Source organism: Mustelus asterias, chromosome 15 (genome assembly GCF_964213995.1).
Source record: "Mustelus asterias chromosome 15, sMusAst1.hap1.1, whole genome shotgun sequence".
Lineage (NCBI taxonomy): Eukaryota > Metazoa > Chordata > Chondrichthyes > Carcharhiniformes > Triakidae > Mustelus > Mustelus asterias.
Window position 1 is genome coordinate 38532123 of NC_135815.1, and position 21895 is coordinate 38554017.

Genomic DNA, 21895 nt, shown 5'->3' on the forward strand with positions numbered 1-21895 from the left:
ATCTAAGTAATTTGCTTTTATCTTAACAGGTACCAGGTTTTTCCAGTATTCTCTTGGCTGGGAGTGTAACACCTGGCTCACACATCTACATATCTAAGACAGGTGGCCACAGAATAAATGTAGCTGCTTTAAGTTGAATTTCAATCCAGCAATTGGAAGTTTGAGACTGTGTGAGGTTCAAGATAATGTTAAAAGTTTTTTTTTTAAGCATTGGTGTCAAGTCTCAAGAACTCAAGGTCTTTGGTGAGATATACTGACACTCTACTAAAAGCTCTTGTGAACTCAAGATGAAATCTGAGATTTCCTTTAACTGAGAATAGCACTGCTTCAGGCATTGGAGTGCACAGTGAGTAAATAAACAGAACTTAATTAATTATTAATTCACTGAACTCTGGGCACCAGATCTATTTATATGCATTTTTGAAAGCCGATTCGCCAGAGACTCAGTATCATTGGTTAAATTTCAGACAAGTTTATTAACCCTCATGTTAGTTTTAAAAAGCCTGCAATGTGAATTGTGCAAGGGGAAATCACACACATTGATGAAAATTTCCTTAGACCAAACTGCACGGAGTCCCTCTCAACTTGATGACTGTCTCCAAAGGCATTACATGGTGCAGAAGAGAGGAAGAAGATCTTTATAGCGCATGTTAATTTGGAAGCAGCGCCAAATGATCCCAATCGTGGCAAAGTAAAGATGAAGCAGAATTCCCTGGAGATTTAAGTTGTTCGAAACTGGACTTATCTGCTGGGGCAAATTAATAAAGAGACCTATGGCAATTAATTTTAGAGCTAATGAAATCATCCAAAGGACTCAACAGCAAGACTACGTCAATCTCAGCCAATAAGGACAGAAAAGAAAGGATAAGGTGGTAAATAAAGTATATCAAGAAGTCAACAAATGTGGAAAAAAAAATTAGAAATGGATTTTGCAAAATACTCAGTTTTTATAGCTGGGGAAAGGGGCCAAATACATAATGGTTATATAAAACAAGACCTTTATATTCTTGTATTTGCTAATCTTAACAGAAATGTTAGTTCTCAGACAGATCCTCCAATTCTCCGGGGTTGGAGTCAATGTCACCAGTCCCCTTTCAATAGGTGAGCTGGTTTCTGGATACGAGCCAGGTGGAAAACCAGGGAAACAACATGGGAAGCTTCACAAACTCATTGCTGCTGTATTTGCATAATATTTAAAAGAAGCATGTCACTCTGCTCCGATACCCCCGAGAATGCATGCAAAGAGGGCAGAGGCTATATGCCTGCCCTTTTTCCTTCTGCTTTGCATCTGGAAAACAAAGCAGTGAAAAATCATTCTGATATGTTTCCTCAATCTCATTCGTTCGCTACTTCATTCTGTGGTTCCCAGGTATGTTTCTTGCAGAGCAGTCGCACAATCTCTTTCAAGTAATGCTGAAAACACAGGTTGAAAGTGTCTATTAAATTGAGTAAGTGAATATCCTGTTTGCACATGGGCGTATTTTCATGCTTCCAATCTACAAAGGTCAAACATTTTCTGAATCCAAAGCACTGGTAAAAGTCTTCTGCTAAATTTTTGATTTGATTTGATTTATTATTGTCACATGTATTAGTATACAATGAGAAGTATTGTTTCTTGCACGCTATACAAAGCACACCGTTCATAGAGAAGGAAAGGAGAGAGTGCAGAATGTAGTGTTACAGTCATAGCTCGGGTGTAGAGAAAGATCTTTAGTTTTAATAGGGGACTTATTTTAGCACTGTAAGCACTCCATTCCCATAGAGTCATAGAGGTTTACCATGCCTCAGTACCTCTTGTCCCACTCTCTCTTGTGATCAGTTGCGCCACTCTGGTAGATTATGGAGACCTGTCTTCTTTCCTTACCCAGGCTTGATGTGGAGTGGTGCTCCTCTAGCTAAATAACCAATTGTCTCCATCTAATGGAGAGAGATGCCTGTGGTCCTTCAAACTCCTAATACCTCTGCTCATTCAAATGATGTACATTGCACTTTCTTCTGGATGGCCTGTTCTTACACAACCCAGTACATAATTGTTATCTTGTTACTTCTGTGAACTTTAACAAAGATACGCAGGTGAAATTGAATATAACAGTAAAGGAACATGTGAGACTCTTATTGGAAAACATACGGAAGAAAGATATAGAGGGAAGGAGAGATTTACAGCAAGAATGAATGGAAAAAAGAGTCAGAACAAACGTAGTGCTTTGGAAGCTACCATGAGAAAGTGTGTGACATGTATATAGATTAGAAATAAAAAAACAAAATGACCCACAACCACCTCACAAGTGATTTCAGAGTCATTAAATTTAACTATGGAACCTCCTATTATAGGTTGCATGCCTCCAGTGTCTTTTCTAAGAATACTTCCAGGAAGTAATTATTTAGTATGTCAACTATTTTTAGTTCATCCTTTCTTTCAACTTTATTTGCATCATTAAGCAATCTCACTTCTTCTTTGATAATCCTCTTGCTGTTAAAGAACTGGAAGGATTTCCTTGCTGTTGTATTTGACCCAGTAAGAAGTTTAACAACACCAGGTTAAAGTCCAACAGGTTTATTTGGTAGCAAAAGCCACACAAGCTTTCGGAGTTCCAAGCCCCTTCTTCAGGTGAGTGGGAATTCTGTTCACAAACAGGGCATATAAAGACACAGACTCAATTTACATGAATTTTAATAGGGGTTGTATTTGACCTCCATAGCTATTTTTTAATTCTGAGCACCCCTTTACCCATTGGTATAGAACATGTCAAAGAGAGACCCTAAACTTGTTAAAAATGTTGTATATTAGTGCTCTCCTATGTCAAACTTAGAGGATATTATAATTGCTCTCACTCACAGGTGCTACTAGTTTCGTTCTCATTATAAATTCCAAATCATTTTCATGACCAGATCAAAAAATGAGTCATCATTCATGCACTGAATCAGAATACTGCCATATGTCATACTTATTAGCCCAGATTCTAGACCAAAAGAGAAAATGCTGGAAAATCTCAGCAGGTCTGGCAGCATCTGTAAGGAGAGAAAAGAGCTGATGTTCTGAGTCCAGATGACCCTTTGTCAAAGCTTTGACAAAGGGTCGTCAGAACTCAAAATGTCACCTCTTTTCTCTCCTTACAGATGCTGCCAGACGTGCTGAGATTTTCCAGCATTTTCTCTTTTGGTTTCAGATTCCAGCATCTGCAGTAATTTGCTTTTATCCAAATTCTAGACCATTTGGGCATTGGGTTGGTTAAAACCCCTTCATAGAATGATCTTACAGTTTACACCGGTGTTCTTTATCTCTTAATAAAAAAACCTGTAGTCCTTAGAAAATGCCGAAAGTTATTTTGCACTACATGTGGGAATCAGGGGAAATTCACTGCTGAGTAAAGTTGTGGTACTTGGAGGCCAATCATCTTAGCCCCAGGAAATTGCTGCTCCAACCGTCTTCACCAATGACCTTTCCCCATCAAATGTGGAGATGTTTACTGATGATTGCACAGTCTTCAGATTGATTTGCAACTCTTTAGATAATGAAGAAATGTGTTCCCAAATGCAGCAAATCCAGATTACATTTGCATTGGACTGGCAAGTGGCACGTGATATTTGTGCCACAGAAATGATAATTCCCAAAATGATGAAAGTTTCCCTTCATGTTCAATGGCATTACCATCATTGAAATTCCCCTCTTTAACCAGGTACTTAACAATACTAACCACGTAAGCCCACAAGAGCTGGCCAATAGCTAGGTATACTGCAGTGAGTGACTCAGCCCTTAACTCCTCAAATCCTTACAACCATCTGTAAGGCACAAGTCAGATGTGCAATGGAACATTCTTATCTGAGTGAGTTCATTTCTAATAGAACTCGGGAAGTTCAACATTACCCCTGATAAAGCATCTTGCTGTTGAGTACCTCCTATGCCACCTTAATATTCATTCCCTCAGTGTGATTCACTCTTGCAATGTGCACTATCTACTGCAGAATTTTCCCAAGTATTAATAACATGATCAAAACTTGTGATATCTGTCAGCTAGAAGGAAAAGGACAGCAGGTGCATTGGAACACCACCACCACCATGTTGTGCACCTCCATGACTTGGAAATGTATGGTTGCACTGACACCTCACAGCGCCAGGGACCTGACTGTGTGAGTCTGCACGTTCTCCCCGTGTCTGCGTGGGTTTCCTCCGGGTGCTCCGGTTTCCTCCCACAGCTCAAAGATATGCCAATTAGGTGGGAGTCAGTGCAAATTTGATGGGCTGAAAGGCCTCCTTCTTTACTGTAGGGATTCTATGATTCTATGATTCCTTCACTGTCATTCAAAACCCTGGAGCTTCCTATCGAACAGCACTTTGAGAGCAACTTCACCATGCAGAGGATAGTGAACCATGAAGGCATCTCACCACCATCTTTTCAAGGGCAATTAGGAATGGGCAATAAATGCTGGTATTGCCAATGATGCCCACATCCCATGAATGCATTTATAAAAAACACTTCCAACAAATTACAAAGCTTATCCTGGTACCTTACTTATGTTGACATAGACAAATATAAGTACTCCACTTAATCTTTTGACTGATTAGTGTTTCTTTCATATTCTGAATCTTTGTATATTGGATTTGTTTTTATCATAGCTTTAACATTTCTATGACTTCGTAGTCCACAATTGCCACCTCAGCCATGAATGATTGTTCCTAGCACTTGTTCACTTACAACATAAACTTGTAATTACTTTGCACCTTGCACAACCTCAGAACATCCCAAAACACCTTTCAGCCAATTAAGTCTTATTGTAGTGTAGTCACTGATGTAATGTAGGGAAATGTGGCAGCCATTTTGTGCCAGAAGATCCCAAAACCAGCAAATGAGATAATGACCAGGTAAGTTTGTTTAGTGATGTTTGTTGAGGGGGTAAGTATTTTCCAGGGCATCAGCGAGAAGTCCACTGCTCTTCTTCCAATGGAGCCATTGGATCTTTTCCATCCACCTGAGAAGGAATATGGAGCCTTGGTTTAATGCCTCATCTAAAAGAAGTGTACATAAGTTTAAAAACATTATCCTGTTAAATACAGCAGGGGCGATTCTCCCATCCTGCTGTGCTGCCTTTGTAGCTCAGTGGGCCGGGAGACTTGAGCGAAGGCCGTTTCGTGGGTTTCCCGCAGGGCGTCACAGCCTCGGTGAGTCTCCGAACACCGGATTTCCGGTGCTGTCAGCTCTGTGCCGATTTCTGGTGTGGAGCTGTATGTAAATTATTGAAATTCTAATTTCCATACAATTTAAATCCCTTGAGCGGGCCTGGAACTGAAATCTCCAGGCCTGCTAGTGTCTCCCCCCAGCCAGTAGTGGTTCACTTCAGCAGGGTTTAGTATAGCACCCACTTTCAGGGAGCTGTTGGCGTGATCCTGCTGGAGTGAGGGGCGGGGGGGGGGGCAATCGAGGCTCCCCAGAGGGTTGGGCATCAGGGAAGGTGTCCCCTGGGCATTATTACCTCGGCAGTGCCAGCCTCAGCACCTTGGCACTGCCCAAGAGGAAATGTGCCAATGCTCAGGGGCCACCTTGGCACTGCGCATCAGGCAGTGCTAAGGAGGCAGGGCCTCTGGGGTTATTCGGTGGGGATGGGGGTTTGCCACTCTGCATTTGGGCTGAGTGACAGAGGGAGGGAGGCCAGCGATCGGGGCTGGCCATTGGGTGGGGTCAGCTTGCTTGTGGGGATGGTGGGGGGAGATCGGGAGATTGGGGCTGCGGGGCATGGGGGGAATATCGAGGTGGGCTAGGGGCAGAGGGGTGTCGAGGTTGGCCCAGGCATGTATGGAGGAGCCAGCGATCGGGGCACGGGAGGAGGAGGGAGGTCATCAAGGCCAATGGTTGGGGGGCCAGTGATCAGGGCACGGCGGGGGTGAGGGGGGTGGGAGCGGTTGCCATCAAGGCCAGTGATGCGAGGATCGCAGGACTAGCCAGTGATCGAGCTGGCCAGCGATCTGCAGGCTGGCAGACAGGGGCTGCTGTGCATGCGCCGATCTCGATGCTGACAGATTGGCGCATTCACAGTAGTCCGCTCAGCGCTATGCTGCCAGCAGGAATAGGCCCTGTCCACAGCTTTTTGGAGTGATTTAATCTCGTGCACTCTGCAGTGCACAGAGTGTGGGAGATTCATTTTGAAAATCCCGCTGAAAAAAACTGGAATTTACTTCAGTTTTTACACAAATTTGACATTTAGAATTTTTTTGGAAGAATCGCTCCCAGCTTCTTTGGTTTGTTCTTTTAGCTCATGATGGATTTCATTAATTTTCTTACTATCCTCTTAATTGCTTCTCCTCAATTTCATTGAACACTCTCTTATTGGCACTGCCAGGTGGCTGCAGCCAAAATGCCCCAAGCTTTATTACTAAACCATTCAATATAAAAACTAACAACATGATATAAGGATTTAGGGAGTTGCACACCTTTTTGGGCCCTTCCCAAGAAGGACATTGTAGTTTCTGAGAAATTCCAGAAAGTCCACTTTGAATGATTCCCAGTCTTGGTATACTGAACTATGAAGATAGACTTAGTGCCTTGAGTTTGATTAAACTGGGCAGGCTCTGACTTAGAGGGGTCTAATTTGTATTCAAAATTATTAAGATCGCCAATGATGAAATGTTTTGTGCAAGTGACTCAGAGCTGCATCTCTTTCTTCCATTGCATCAAAATTTGGTTGCCAATGGTGATGTGCTTCCATTTTATTCAAAGCACTATATGATCAATAAATGCCAGCTCCTATAATTCTCCATGGACATTGCTCTACGTAGATCACATCCAAAATACTAAGCCATATACACATGCATTCATTATCCATAACAATTTGAAATACATTATTTCATTGAGAATTTTGTATTAGGTTCTTTATTCCATGTCTTTCAGGATACCTAGAGCTGCATTCAAGTACTTCTTCTGGTGGGCTGCAATTTGAGGTTTCGTTTCAACTAAAGACAGACAAGCCGAATGGTTTCCTTTTCTTTGCTTACAATAAAGAATTGAAGACATACCTTTCTGTAAGTTTTTCATATTTACTCCCCAATTATTAAGTAAAATTGCAACACATCTTACAGAAACAAATAAGTTGGAATGAAGTTTTGCAAGAATTGTGTATAACTGTGTAGCGCTCACTTTTCATCTCTCTCTCTCTCTGTTTCTCTATCTCTATATTTATATATGTGTATTTCTATATATATGAAATTCCAATCTTGCATATTCCTTTATTTACATGTCCATGTGTATGTTTATTTGTTTACAAAGGTAACTTGGTAAATAAATTTGTCATTTATATTAATGATTAATGAGAATATTGGGGGCATGGTTAGTAAGCTTGCAGATGACACTAAGATTGGTGGCATAGTGGACAGTGAAGAAAGTTATCTCCAATTGCAACGGGGATCTTGATCAATTGGGCCAGTGGGCTGACTAATGGCAGATGGAGTTTAATTTAGACAACTGCGAGGTGATGCATTTTGGTAGATTGAACCAGGCAGGACTTACTCAGTTAATGGTAGGCGTTAGGGAGAGTTACAGAACAAAGAGATCTAGAGGTACATGTTCATAGCTCCTTGAAAGTGGAATCACAGGTGGACAGAGTGGTGAAGAAGGCATTCGACATGCTTGGTTTCTTTGGTCAGAACATTGAATACAGGAGTTGGAATGTCTTGTTGAAGTTGTACAAGACATTGGTAAGGCCACACTTGGAATACTGTGTGCAATTCTGGTCACCCTATTATAGAAAGGATATTACTAAACTAGAAAGAGTGCAGAAAAGATTTACTAGGATGCTATCGGGACTTGATGGCTTGAGTTATAAGGAGAGATTGGATAGACTGGGACTTTTTTCTCTGGAGCATAGAAGGCTGAGGGGTGATCTTATAGAGGTCTATAAAATAATGAGGGGCATTGATAAGGTAGATAGTTAATATCTTTTCCCAAAGGTAGGGGAGTCTAAAACTAGAGGGCATAGGTTTAAGGTGAGAGGGGAGAGATACAAAAGTGTCCAGAGGGGCAATTTTTTCACACAGAGGGTGGTGACTGTCTGGAACAAACTGCCAGAAGTAGTAGTAGAGGCGGGTACAATTTTGTCTTTTAAAAGCATTTAGATAGTTACATGGGTACGATGGGTATAGAGGGATATGGGCCAAATGCAGGCAATTGGGATTAGCTTAGGGGTTTTAAAAACAAAATGGGCGGCATGGACAAGTTAGGCCGAAGGGCCTGTTTCCATGCTGTAAACCTCTATGACTCTATAACTTTACATTTATTTATTAGTGTCTCAAGTAGGCTTACATTAACACTGCAATGAAGTTACTATGAAAATCCCCTCGTCACCACACTCTGGCGCCTGTTTGGGTACACTGAGGGAGAATTTAGCATGGCCAATGTATCTAACCAGCACATCTTTCAAACAGTGGGAGGAAACTGCAGCACCCGGAGGAAACCCACGCAGACATGAGGAGCACGTGCAGACTCCACACATACACAGTGACCCAAGCTGGGAATCGAGCCGGCGCCCCTGGCACTGTGAGGCAGCAGTGCTAACCACTGTGCCACCATGCATACTGGTTGTGTATTTGGACATCATATAACACATAAAGCATCACTGGGAATGCTTTTCTGGTTTTATTTAATAAATGTAGTAGATTCATAGAGAGGTGATAAAAAACAGTGAAGCACTTCTGCTGGAGCAATATTATATTGCCTGTTTAAATTTACAAAAACATTGGCCTTGAAATATATTCTGTGGGCTACTAGCATGGGAACACTAAATATGTTTGTCTGAAATTCCTCTCTTACTTTCAGTATCTGTGTTAACTCATTTGAAATAAATAGGTTAACTCTGCAGCTAAAATAGCAGTGAGAAGAATACATGTGTTAAGTGCACGCCGGTAGCCTACAATTCTGAAAACTGAAGGGTTTGTATTCACTTTGCTCAGCAGAGAAGAGGGCATTTCCATCCCAAGGTTTTAATACGGTTTTTATTATCTTTTTTATGTAGGCACTAAAAGTTTATATTTTGATGTGCGAAATGCTTTGTTTAGGTTGCAGGGATTAATATTTTAGTTGCAGAACATTTCATTAATAGCAGCAGTGACCTGCTTGGAAGGACAGGCCATGGTAAGAACTGTGAATGATGCAAACTCATATAAAATCATTTTACTGTTACTGTGATTAGAAAGTGTGAAAGTAACAGCAACAGGCACATGAGTAGTGTATATACAGTGAATGATAATTCAAGCTGAGTTGCAGCTACAGCGGGATTTATGAGGTTTGGATAAAAAAAATGAAATAAGTGCAGTACTGCACAGTTACTGCTGCCGTATTCTATGGTCAATAATATTTACGAACTAGAAAAAGGTTTATATTTTCTAAAACATAATTATGTTCCAAATTTTTTCATCTGGAAAACATCCATTTGTTAAAAATCTGCGCACTCATGACATACTGATTATTCTCATAATATTTTCACTTTAATTTCATTGTAGTGTTAACGTAAGCTTATTGTGACACTAATAAATTTTTTTAAAAGTCACTGGGAGACAGTTGTTCAATTTTTCCTGACCAAAACTCATAAATCAACTCACCTATATGGGACAAAACGTGTAATAGTTAAAATATGCAGATTTCTTTTCAGATCACATGCAGATCTGTTGTCCTGATAAACAAAGCTAAATAAGATAGTCAACATTGGATATCCCTATTTCATTAGTTCAGTGGTTTCATTGGTGCTTTACCAATTTTGTAAAATTGCACCTGGGCCTGGCTGGTATTGTTGCAACTTATTTGGAACTTCAGTGTACAAATGGCTTTTTTGTTGTCCAAATTAAATGCTTTGTTTCATTACAGTTATAAAATTTTTATTGTAGTCGACTGTGAATGTTCTGTAACAAGCCTTACTTACACAGCAGCATAGTGGCACAGTGGTTAGCACTGCGCCAGGGATCCAGGTTCAATTCCAGCATTGGGTGGCTGTCTGTGTGCACTTCACACTCACATGTCTGCATGGGTTTCCTCTGGGTGCTCTAGTTACCTCCCACAGTCCAAAGATGTGCAGGTTAGCTGAACTGGCAATGCTAACTGGTCCCTTAGTGTCCCAAGATGTGTACGTTAAGTGGATTGGCCATGGTACTTGTGCAGGGCGGACCTGGGTAAGATGCTCTTTTAGAGGGTCAGTGCAGAATCAATGGGCCGAAAGGCCTCCTTCTGCACTGTAGGAATTCTATGATTCCATAATTTGATAAAGATCGGCACAGAAAGAAACCACCCCCACCTCCCCAACCCCAATCCCACAAGCTTCAGTCTCGGGGCTCTCATCCCTCTATTCTCCCCTCCACCATCATCAGCATTGGGGCTCTCCCCTTACCCCCCACCACAAGTAACTGAATCAGGGGCCCCCTCCCCCTAACAAACCTAATGCAAACCCTGCCCCCAATGGTGCTCCCCAGCGGGTCCACCCCGGCATAGGTAACTGGTGCCAGGGGCAGTGCCAGGGCACTGCCCGGGCATGTCCCTCTTCCCCCAGGGCCGAAAATTAATTTTGTGCCCTGGGGAGAATCACATTGATTGATTCACTATTTTAATAATCTGTTGTAAACCTTGCTATCTTGAGAGGGGAAGTCCCGGAGGGAGGGCTTTCTAATGATATTGTAATGTAGGTTCCTGGCCTTCCGCAGTGGATTTCTCATCACGCCGCCTGCGAGGTGTGAAATATCGGAATATCGGAAATCATAATCTCACTGGAGAAAATCGCATTTTCCGATTCTTGCTGGATTTCCCATCCACGCATTGTTCTTACTGACAGTTAACGCGGCCTCAAAATAACCCCTATAAAACAGATGAGTGTTTAGGTCATCCAACTATAGGTCTCTTTCAGGATGACATAAACTTGATGGAGAGAGGAAATGGGTCGATAGGTTTTCTGTGATATTTGGCATTCTATCCTCTGTTTCGATCTGGCAGAACTGTGAAAATTTTGTCTTTATTGTAATAAATGAAACTTCGTGAAAGCTTTAGCTGTGGTTAATCTAACCCAGAAGACTGCATCAGTTCAATCCTGTTCATGACTGCAAATTATCACAGAAACATAGACAATAGGAGTAGGAGCTCACCATTCAGCTCATTGGGCCTGCTTTGCAATTTAATGTGATCATGGCTGATCCTCTATTTCAATACCGTACACTCACTCTCTATCCATGCCCCTTGATGCCTCTAATGTCCAGAAATCTAACTATTTCTTTCATAAATACATTCAGTAATTTGTCCTCCACAGCCTCATGTGGCAGAGAATTCCACAGGTTCACTAACCTCTAGGTGAAGACATTTCTCAGTCCTAAATGGCCTACCCTGTGTTGTGACCCCTTCCTCCACACCCTCAGCCAAGGGGACCATCATCATTTCATCCAGTATGTCCAGCCCTGTCCGAATTTTATATATTTCAATGAATTCCCCCCTCATTCTTCTAAACTCCAGGCTTAGTCAACCCAATCACTCTTCATTTGACTATCCTGCTGTCCCAGGAATAAGTCTGGCAAACCTTTGCTGCACTCCCACTATGATAAGTATATATTTTCTTCGGTAAGGAGGCCATACTCCAGGTGTGGTCTCACCAAGACCCTGTACAGCTGCAGGAAGACATCCTTGCTCCTGTACTCAAAGTTTCTTGCAATGAAGACCAGCATATCGTTTGTCTTCCAAACTGCTTGCTGCACCCACATGCTCGCTATCAATGACTGGTGTACAAGGAGCCTCAGGCCCCTTTATGTCAACACCTTCCAAACTTATCACCATTTAACTAATATTCTGCCATTCAGTTTTTCCAAGTTAAGTGCTTAACTTCACATTCATCCACATTATACTGCATCTGCCATGTATTTGTCCACTTATTTAACTTGTCTAAATCACCTTGAACCCTCTTTCCTTTCCCTCCACCACTCAAAATTCCCCCTACCTCTGTATATTCATCAAACATGGAAATATTACTTTTGATTCCCTTATCAAAATTGTTGATGTATATTGTGAATAGCTGGGGCCCAAGCACTGATTCTCATGGGACCCCACCAGTCACGTCCTCTCACTCTGAAAAAAGTTCTTACTCTCTCTTTCCTGTCAGCTAACCAGTTTTCAATCCATGCCATATATTACCCTCAATCCCTTGTGCTTTGATATTGCACACTAACCTCATGTGAGATTTTATCAAAAACTTTCTGAAAATCCAGATACACCACATCCACTGGTTCTCCCTGATCTATTCTACTAGTTACATCCTCAAAAAAATCCAGTGTGTTTGTCAAACATGATTTCCCTTTCATGCCTTATTTCAAGATTTCACATTATGTCATTATGATACATAATCTACAGTGCTAATTTTAAATTGTCCAACAACCCTTGTTTTCAGAGATATCTTTTGAGAAACCTGAGAGCCCTCTTTCCATTAGAATCAGACCCAATCCATTGCTAATTTGTGGCTCAGCAATGTTCCCTGCTTCAAAATTTTGAATAGACTCGAGTCCTTCTTTAAAGTCCTTATTCATAAAGTGAAATCATAGTTAGTATATTGGTCTTTTGAGCCCATTATTTTCTGTAATTTGGACCTTTTATCATAAAGAATTATTGTATTGATGGTTATCCTGTCCACAGAAAGGTCAGTCAACTGTCAGTATTAATCATAGTTAATTTTTATATGCATTTGCTTCATGGAAAAAATGGCCTGTGGCTCCAACTTAATTTCCGTTTGAAGGTGGTATCTGAGTTTTTCATTATAACTAGTATTTTTTTCCTTTTATTTTCTGTACCTCTAAATTTGCATAAGCTATTGGGTTGCCCTTAGGCTTATATCAGTCTAAAACTGTCAACTGAGGTCCAATTAGATACTGTGAGATGCAATAAATGATCCAAGAGGTTTCCTAATTGATGCGTTAGATCTGATATCTTTGCTTCCAATACTGAAGTCTTAAATCGACAAAGTATTTCAGCAAAGGCATCCATGAGCAGTATAGTTCTAATCACTAGCACAAACAACTTTCACTTACATAGACCAGGATTTTCTGGCCCTACTGTAGCAGAGTACAGCTGGCCAGCCCAAAGCACACTGACTTTCTTAGCAGACCGGAATTTTCCAGTGGCAGGCAGGGCCGGAATATTCCAGCCATTGTGCTTTCAATATAGGAAAGCACTCCACTGTACTTCGCAGGAGTGGAATCAGATAAGAAATACACCGAAATAAACCTGAGCCTTTGTCTTGGTTCAAAGTGCTGACCTATCTTTTCTCCTTTCAGATTCTCACTGGCCTGTTGTATATTTCCAGCTATTTCATCCTTTATTCAAGATTTCCAGCAGTTGCAAGTTCTCACTTAACTGCTTTTCTAATGTATCACCAAGGAAAACTTTCACTCATAACTTATATCTCCTGTCAACATGCCTTACAGGGTTTCACTCGAGCAGTTCTTAAAAATTACTCATTTCGTGAGGTGCTGCATATGTATTTTTCAGCTGGTGATAAGCCATAGGAGCAGGACAGTAAGAAGAAAGTGGTTGGCAATATAGACATGAGCTGATGCAGGCACTTCCTGGTAGACTAGTTTTTCCATGCTTTTACATGAGTCTATTAGAACATAAAACACATTGGAGGCATGTATAGTACACAAGAGAACAAGACGCATTTTGCTGATTTAATCTTATTAAATGCACATTTTGCAACTCAATATGGAGAGTTGACTCCAACCTGTGCTAATATTAATCTGGTTTTGATTTCAAATATTTGTCAAGCAGCCTCTGTGAGAATGTTGATACAGATGTGAAGTACATCAATTTAATTTGCTTTTTCCCTTTTGACTGAATAGTATTGCTATCAGTTTTGCCAACAGTATTAATAAATGTAATAAATATTTTCAATAGGGTTGCATGAATATACACACAATTGTTTTACTTCCTGTTTATACATTTTTAATACTCATATTCAGAGACTGATTTGATGTGGGTGACAGGGGGCCTTGTCCACTGGTTGGAGAAGAGATGAGAACCTGCTCTCCGGGCGACCCAATGCTATTCCAAAGTAATCAGGCATTTACCTGGGTAGCATCAGGCCTCCAGTTGATTAAGTCCCCATGAGGTAAGGAGACCAAAATTGCACACACTACTCCAGGTGTGGTCTCACCAAGACTCTGTACTACTGAAGTAAGACATCCTTGCTCCTGTAGTCAAGTCCCCAAGTTGGCTAAGATAGATTGAAGTTCCCCAATCTATCTTAGCCAACTCACACCTCATACATTCATAGTTTCCTTTGTTTAGATTTAGTTTCAGATAGGATCTCTTCAGTTTCCATCCTAATGAAGAATTTTGTGATATTATGATCACTGTTGCCTAAAGGACCCCAACATGATTATTAATTAACCTTCCCTCAAAGATAGCAGCCGAAATGTTACCACCATTGGGGTTTTCCCATCCCACTGCAATGAATGGAGATTTAGCTGGGTGAAAATTTCTCCGAACTTGCTGCAACGGGAGTGTGGCGTGAACGGCCAATAAGATCATGCCCCCCATGTTCTCCAATTAGTACCTGGACGTACTGGTCTAAAATAATCACATACACACTCAAGGAATTCATCTGCCACTGTATTATTACTAATTTGTTTTGTCCAATCTATGTGTAGATTAAAGTAACCCATGATTACTGTGGCACCTTTGTTACATGCATGTCTATTTTCCTGTTTAATGTCATTCCCTACCTTACCACTATTGTTTGGGGGTCTATAGACAACTACCACTAATGTTTTCCATCTATTCTTGCTTCTTAGCCCCACCCACCCTGTTCATTTGTCTAGATTTTTTGAGCCAATATCCTCCCTCACGATTGCACCGATTACACCACTGACTAATCACATCACCCCACCACCTTTCCCTTTTTGCCTGTCCTTCCTAAATATAGAGTACCCTTGGATATTCAGTTCCTAGCCTTGTTCACTAGCAGCCATGACTCCACAATTGCAATCATATTGTGCCTGTTAATATATATTTGCATTGCTAATTCATATACCTCATTGCAAATGCTATGTGCATTTGGATACAATGCCTTGTGACCTTTCTTTTTAAGTTTTACATATTTTTTGTACTATGGCCCTATTTGCTGCTTGCCCTTGTTTCCTCTGCCTTCCACTCTTGCTTTCTACTTTCTGTATTTAATTTATATCTTTGTTTCCCTCTCTTGTATCTTTCCACTTAGGCTCCCAACCCCTTGCCAGTCTAGTTTAATCGCCTCCCCAACAGCACTAGCAATATATCCCTGGTCCCAGTCCCACTGGCGTGCAACCCATTGTACAGGTCCCATGTTCCCCAAAATCAGTTTCAATGCCTCAGAAATCAAAATCTCTCCCTCCTATACCATTTCCCCACCCACACATTCATCTGGTCTATTCACATAAGGTAAAAAATGTTACCATTGCCCCAGATGACCACAGGCTGCTCTCTCCTTTGAGAGGGAGAGCTGACTGGTGGTGATTTAATCTGAGGATCACCAAAGCTCAGATGAGCGGCAAGGTGGAGGAGGCGGGCCTTTATAAATAACCTCAGCCGATACAAGAATTGAACACAACATCAGCAACCAGCTGTCCAGCCAACTGAGCTAAACCAACTCCCCATATTGGAATCCTATGAAACCTATTGACCTCCATGCCTTAATTTCTAATAGAGTCATATTATCATAGAGTCATAGAGGTTTACAGCATGGAAACAGGCCCTTTGGCCCAACTTGTCCATGCCGCCCTTTTTTTTTAAACCCCTATGCTCGTCCCAATTAAAACATGCTACCGTGCAAAGCTCATCCCAATTAAAACATGCTACCGTGCAAAGGGACCTGGGGGTCCTTGTGCATGAGACGCAAAAGCCCAGTCTGCAGGTACAACAGGTGATCAAGAAGGCAAATGGGATGTTGGCCTATATTGCGAGGGGGATAGAATATAAAAGCAGGGATGTCTTGATGCACCTGTACAGGGCATTGGTGAGGCCGCAGCTGGAATACTGTGTGCAGTATTGGTCCCCTTATATGAGGAAGGATATATTGGCATTGGAGGGAGTGCAGAGAAGGTTCACCAGGTTGATACCGGAGATGAGGGGTTTGGATTATGAGGAGAGGCTGAGGAGATTGGGTTTGTACTCGTTGGAGTTTAGAAGGATGAGGGGGGATCTTATGGAGACTTATAAGATAATGCGGGGGCTGGATAGGGTGGAGGCGGAGAGATTCTTTCCACTTAGTAAGGAAGTTAAAACTAGAGGACACAGCCTCAAAATAAAGGGGGGTCGGTTTAAGACAGAGTTGAGGAGGAACTTCTTCTCCCAGAGGGTGGTGAATCTCTGGAATTCTCTGCCCACTGAGGTGGTGGAGGCTACCTCGCTGAATATGTTTAAAGCGCGGATGGATGGATTCCTGAGCGGTAAGGGAATTAAGGGTTATGGGGATCAGGCGGGTAAGTGGTACTGATCCACGTCAGATCAGCCATGATCTTATTGAATGGCGGGGCAGGCTCGAGGGGCTAGATGGCCTACTCCTGCTCCTATTTCTTATGTTCTTATGTTCTAATTGCCTGCATTTGGCCCAAATCCCTCTACACCCATCTTATCCATGTAACTGCCTAAACACTTTTTAAAAGACAAAATTGTACCTGCCTCTACTATTACTACTGGCAGCTTGTTCTAACATTAAGATTTCCAGTAATTTAAAGTTAATTCATGGATGATCTACTGGCCTATTCTTATGCAGCTGGATTCCCAATATGTCCTACCAGTGGTTAAAGTGTTGGGCTAGGAGTGCACATTTGTGTCATGTGTCCTTATGTGTTTCTTTTCTGAAATGCATTTTGGTAGATTGAAACATGCTGGGGGCGATTCTCCTGGCCTACTGCATTGCTCTAGTCATGCAACGGGCCAGGAAACATCAGCGGCTGTTTCACGGGATTTGGCCTGGTGTCATGGCCTCTGCGTGTCTCCCAAGGTAAGTATTTGCCAGCTCAATGCCTGAAATTGGTGAGGGGGATAATATATAAACATTGTGGAGGATAATTGATTATCATGTGGAAATATGGAAATGTCATGGAAATTGACAGTTCCCTATGATTATTGGGCCCGGGATGGAAGTCTCCAGGTCTGCTAGCATCTACCCCCCCTCCCTTTTGCCCCCCCTGGGAGTGGTTCCCTCCAGTGGCATTTATGACTGCTCCCCACTAACGGGGAACAAGCACCCGACTCCACAAGAGAGAACAGAGGCGATTAAGGCCCGTCGGGAGTTTGGGGTGAGGGAGGTACCCCTTGGGCAGTGCCAGCCTGGCACCCTGGCACTGCCCAAGGAGCCAGCTGGCATACAGCAGCACCAAGGGGGTGGGATCAGAAGGGAAAGGGCCTACTGTGGGTGAAATCGGTGTGGTGGGGCCTGCTGCTACTCTGCAAAAGGATTGTTTGAGGAGGGAGGGAGTGCGGGCCATTGGGGCTGGCCATCGGGTGGGGGGGTGGGTCGGGATTGCCAGTGGGGGGGGGGCTGGGGTTGGAGCTGTTTACCTGGGTGGGGGTGGGGATTGGGACTGTCAGAGTAGGAGATCATGACTGACCAGTTGTGGGGGGTGGACATAGGGGCTGGTCATCAGGTTCGGGGGTGGGTCGAGACCGTTGTGGGGAGAGTCAAGGGGATTGGGATTGGCCGGATGGAGACAGGGTGTGGTTGGTGGCGGGGGGGGGACACGTAGAGGTTGTCCTGAGGAGGTCCGGGTAGCCAGCGATCGGGAGGTGGAGGGGTCGGAAGGCCAGCGATCAGGTGGGTTGTGGGCTGGCCAGCAACCGGGGAGGCTGGCAATGGTGGTGGTGGGGGAGGGGGGGCGCTGTGACAGATCGGCGCATGCCCAGTGGCCCGCTCAGCGCTATGCTGCCAGCCTCTCGGGCGGGAATACTTTCCAGAGTGAACCCTGCTGAGGCACTCTGCAGAGCTCAGAGTGTCAGAGATTTGCTCTGGTAAGTACACTAAAAAAAACAATGGGAATTACTCCTATTTTCCCGCAGGTTGGGAACTTAGAATTTATTTGGGCGGATCCCAGCCGCTGTGTTAAATTTTCAGTAAAAACTAAGTATACTTGTGGAGCAGTTAGCACAATAATTGAGTTAGTAATGGTTTTCAGTCCTCAACTTGCCATTAACTGTTTTTGTGTAAGTAAAGACTGTTAATTTTTAAACATTTAACATTAGTATTAATTAGTGTATCCATATTCATTTGAAGGAAAGTGAGAGGTTTTATTAATTAAGTTGTGTTTTGCCAGTTTAAGTATGGAGCAGCCTCCACTGTTTTATTGCAAATTCAAGGATGCATCAGTGTCTATGATTTTATTGCTAATTGCTATATCTAGTCATTTTCAATCTGTGCAAATTAAAAAACATGAACAACTTTCATCATGCAATTCAAGTGCTCCATTGGTTTACAAGATCATAAGTACAGTATTAATTGAATGGAAAAAAACTCTTCACACTCTTTTTCTAATTTTGGATTGCAATCCTATAGGCTGAGTTGCACAGTGGAACTTTGAGCTTCTTGCTCAATACAAGTTCAAGCACAACCCAAGTTGACCTCTGGTTGGGGCTTTCTTACTGTGATGGAAAATGGAAAAACGTTACACTTAAGAAGCAAGGTGCAGTGGCATCGGTGAACGTAAACGGGCAAATGAAGGAAGAACTGGCGACTGAGGAAGAAGAGCTGCAAATAAACTCTCCGATTTACCTCGGTGGGATCTCAACTGAAGCAGAAAGCTTTTGCAGAGGATGTGAACTAAAGCAAGGTTTGTGATGATTTACACACCTGATTTAGACCTGCTTTTCAAATTCTCAGATAACATTTTCCCAATGAAACCCCTTCGGTTCTCTGGCTTAAGACAGGTTCTTGGTGATTATTTGGTGATTATTGGTAGCACCGGAACTTTGAGACATCCTGAGATCATGAAAAATATAAGTGCTTTATTTTATATGTTACTTTTATTACACACTCTAACTTGAAGGATAAGATGGTACACAAATTTCTTAATGACTGTCATCAGTTCTGCCTAATGATTGGTCAGCAAGGAGAACAATTTGTAGTGGGAGAATTTAATAATTTTAGTTGTCCGTCCCTTGAGATACAACAATGGCAATTGATAAAATAACCTGCTTGTGAATTATTAGAACTTAGTAAAGTGGCTTGAGTGATGGTCAGCCGTGGGACTCAAACTCACAACTTGTTGAATGAGAATCACGTGCTTAGCTGCTGAAGCCATTGGGCTAGACTTTCCTTCCAGACGCAGGAACCAGAGGTCATGACTATTTCCAGCTCCCGAACGTGCCCTCAGGAGTGGTTGGTGGTGGAGGGCAGTCAGCTCTGATTTTCAAGGAGTCTGCCAATTAATGGCCAGAAGGCTGGAGGATCAAGCTGAGGCCTTCCCGCTTGAAAGGAGTAGCGGAGAACATTGAAAAGTAAGTAAGGGAAAGGGTACTTCAAAGTGGAGGCTCCTTCTTTCCAATTGTTTTCAATTAAAAACGTAAAAAATGGATCCAGGCCACCACTTAGGAAGTGGGGAAACCCCTGTCAAGGGAAGGCGGCAGTTGCCTGCGAGAGCCTGGAGGCCAATTGGAAAATCCCAGCCAGTCCTCTTCAATTGGCCTTGTTATATTTTTAATGGATGATGTTGGCTATCTTCCATCGCTTCCCATCCCACCTCTGCAAAAATGTATTATCCATTATGTCAATGTGATATGATGTTTGTGCTTGCACAAGCCATACTGGTGCAAAAGACTTATTTGATTTGACTTATTATTGTCACATGTATTTGTATACAGTGAAAAGTATTGTTTCTTGCGCGCTATACAGATAAAACATACTATTCATAAAGAAGGAAAGGAGAGAGTGCAGAATGTAGTGTTACAGTCATAGCTAGGGGTGTAGAGAAAGATCAGCTTAATGCCAGGTAGGTCCATTCAAAAGTCTGATGGCAGCCGGGAACAAGCTGTTTTTGAGTCAGTTGGTTTGTGATCTCAGACCTTTGTGTCTTTTTCCTGATGGAGGAAATTGGAAGAGAGTATGTCCAAGGTGCGTGGGTTCCTTGATTACGCTGGCTGCTTTTCCAAGGCAGCAGGAAGTGTACACAGTGTCAATGGATGGGAGGTTGGTTTGAGTGATGGACTGGGCTTCGTTCACAACCCTTTGTAGTTTCTTGTGGCCTTGGACAGAGCAGGAATAATACCAAACTGATACAACCAGAAAGAATGCTTTCTATGGTGCATCTGTAGAAGTTGGTGAGAGTTGTAGCAGACATGCCGAATTTCCTTAGTCTTCTGAGAAAGGAGAGGCATTGGTGGGCTTTCTTAACTATAGCGTCGGCATGGAGGGACCAGGACAGATTGTTGGTGAACTGAACACCTAAAAAACTTGAAGCTCTTGGCCATTTCTACTTCATTCCCACTCATGTAGACGGGGGCATGTTCTCCACTATGCTTCCTGAACTTAAGGTGAAAGTGAAGAAGTCAAGACTCAAAATTACACAATTTCAGAGCACAAGAAAGGAATCTTGTGAACGGAAATTGGCCCAAAAATGTATGGAATGTAAAAATATCATCTTGCCCCAGCAAAGTGAAACAATCAGCACCGAGTTGGAAGAACATTTCAACCCTAAGCCAGCTAGTAACTTGAAACCAGAAATTACAGAAGTAATGAAACTGTTGGTGAGTACATTGTGGCGGTGAAGAAATTTTTCACTACATTGCAACTTTGGCATATTCTGAGACCTACAATACAAGGCAGATGCGTATGTGGATTGGTGGATGATAGAATATAATCAAAGTACTGAATATACAAAATCTCATATTTGAACGGGTGTGTATGATTGCTGTTTCAATGAAGATGGCAACATAGAATGCTTGGGAATTTTGCCTTATGCAAGTGACTAGTGTAGCTTCCGTCCACTGCCAGAAAGTTTGCATCAAGCCTCAGGTGGGGATCTGGTCAGAAGAATGCTGGTGATCGTGGTTTGTTATCACTCTAGTGGGTTAATCACATGGCACAGGCATGTGTGTACAGAAATGCCAAATGTTTTCATTGCAAAAAGCAAAAGGCCATATTGTGAGCAAAGGCTGAAACAAGAAGGAGAACTCATTCCAGTGGTAATGGAAGACAGTGATGTCACAAGGGTGGGATTCAAAATCTTGAAGTGAATCCAGAGCACCTGAGTGAAGAGAAGCCAGGACTGTACAGCACTTTTGCTGCTAACAATCGCTCCAATGACAGAGACTCCTGTTCAACAGTGTTGTGAAATTAACAGTACATCAACTTGTGCATCAATATAGCTACAGATTGCTCCATTATGAGAAGTGACATGTACAAGAGTAAATACAGTGATGTATTTCTAACTGAGAGAAGATTTCAGTTCAAAATCTATTCTGCTGAAGAGCTAGAAAGGTGTGGATAAATTGAGTTCAATATCCAACATAAGGACAAATCCTTTGAATTGCTGATCGTTATAGTGAGACATGTCGACAAGCCAACGTAAATAAGAAAAGACAGGTTTCACAAACTGAAGATAGTATGTCTTCCAAGTTGTGACAACCAAAATGTTTGATTTGCTCTTGAACAGCTACAGCAACATTTTTAAGGACAACTATAAAGACATAATTGGTATGAAGATCCGCATCTAAATTAGACTTGATGCAAAGCCGATATATTGTGAGGCTACGCTGTTGTCCTATGCTCTCATTACCTATGTTGGAGTGGAGCTAAAGCATCTTGAAAGAAATGGTTATATGAGTGTAAACTGAACATAGCTCAATGTGGATCAAGGGAGTCATCAGTGTCTCATGATAAATGTGGTTACATTCTTTCATGAAGCTTCCCTATTTCATGAAATCTT

At 42.2% G+C, this 21895-nt stretch overlaps 1 protein-coding gene across 1 annotated transcript in view; it reads left to right on the forward strand.

Annotated features, from left to right (window-relative positions):
* Positions 1-21895, forward strand: part of ush2a (Usher syndrome 2A (autosomal recessive, mild)) — a 916330-nt gene that overhangs the window by 356851 nt on the left and 537584 nt on the right. The window contains exons 26-27 of the mRNA XM_078230465.1: positions 6882-7012; positions 18529-18802. Of these exons, the coding sequence (XP_078086591.1) occupies positions 6882-7012; positions 18529-18802 (405 nt within the window). The remainder of the gene's footprint in view (positions 1-6881; positions 7013-18528; positions 18803-21895) is intronic.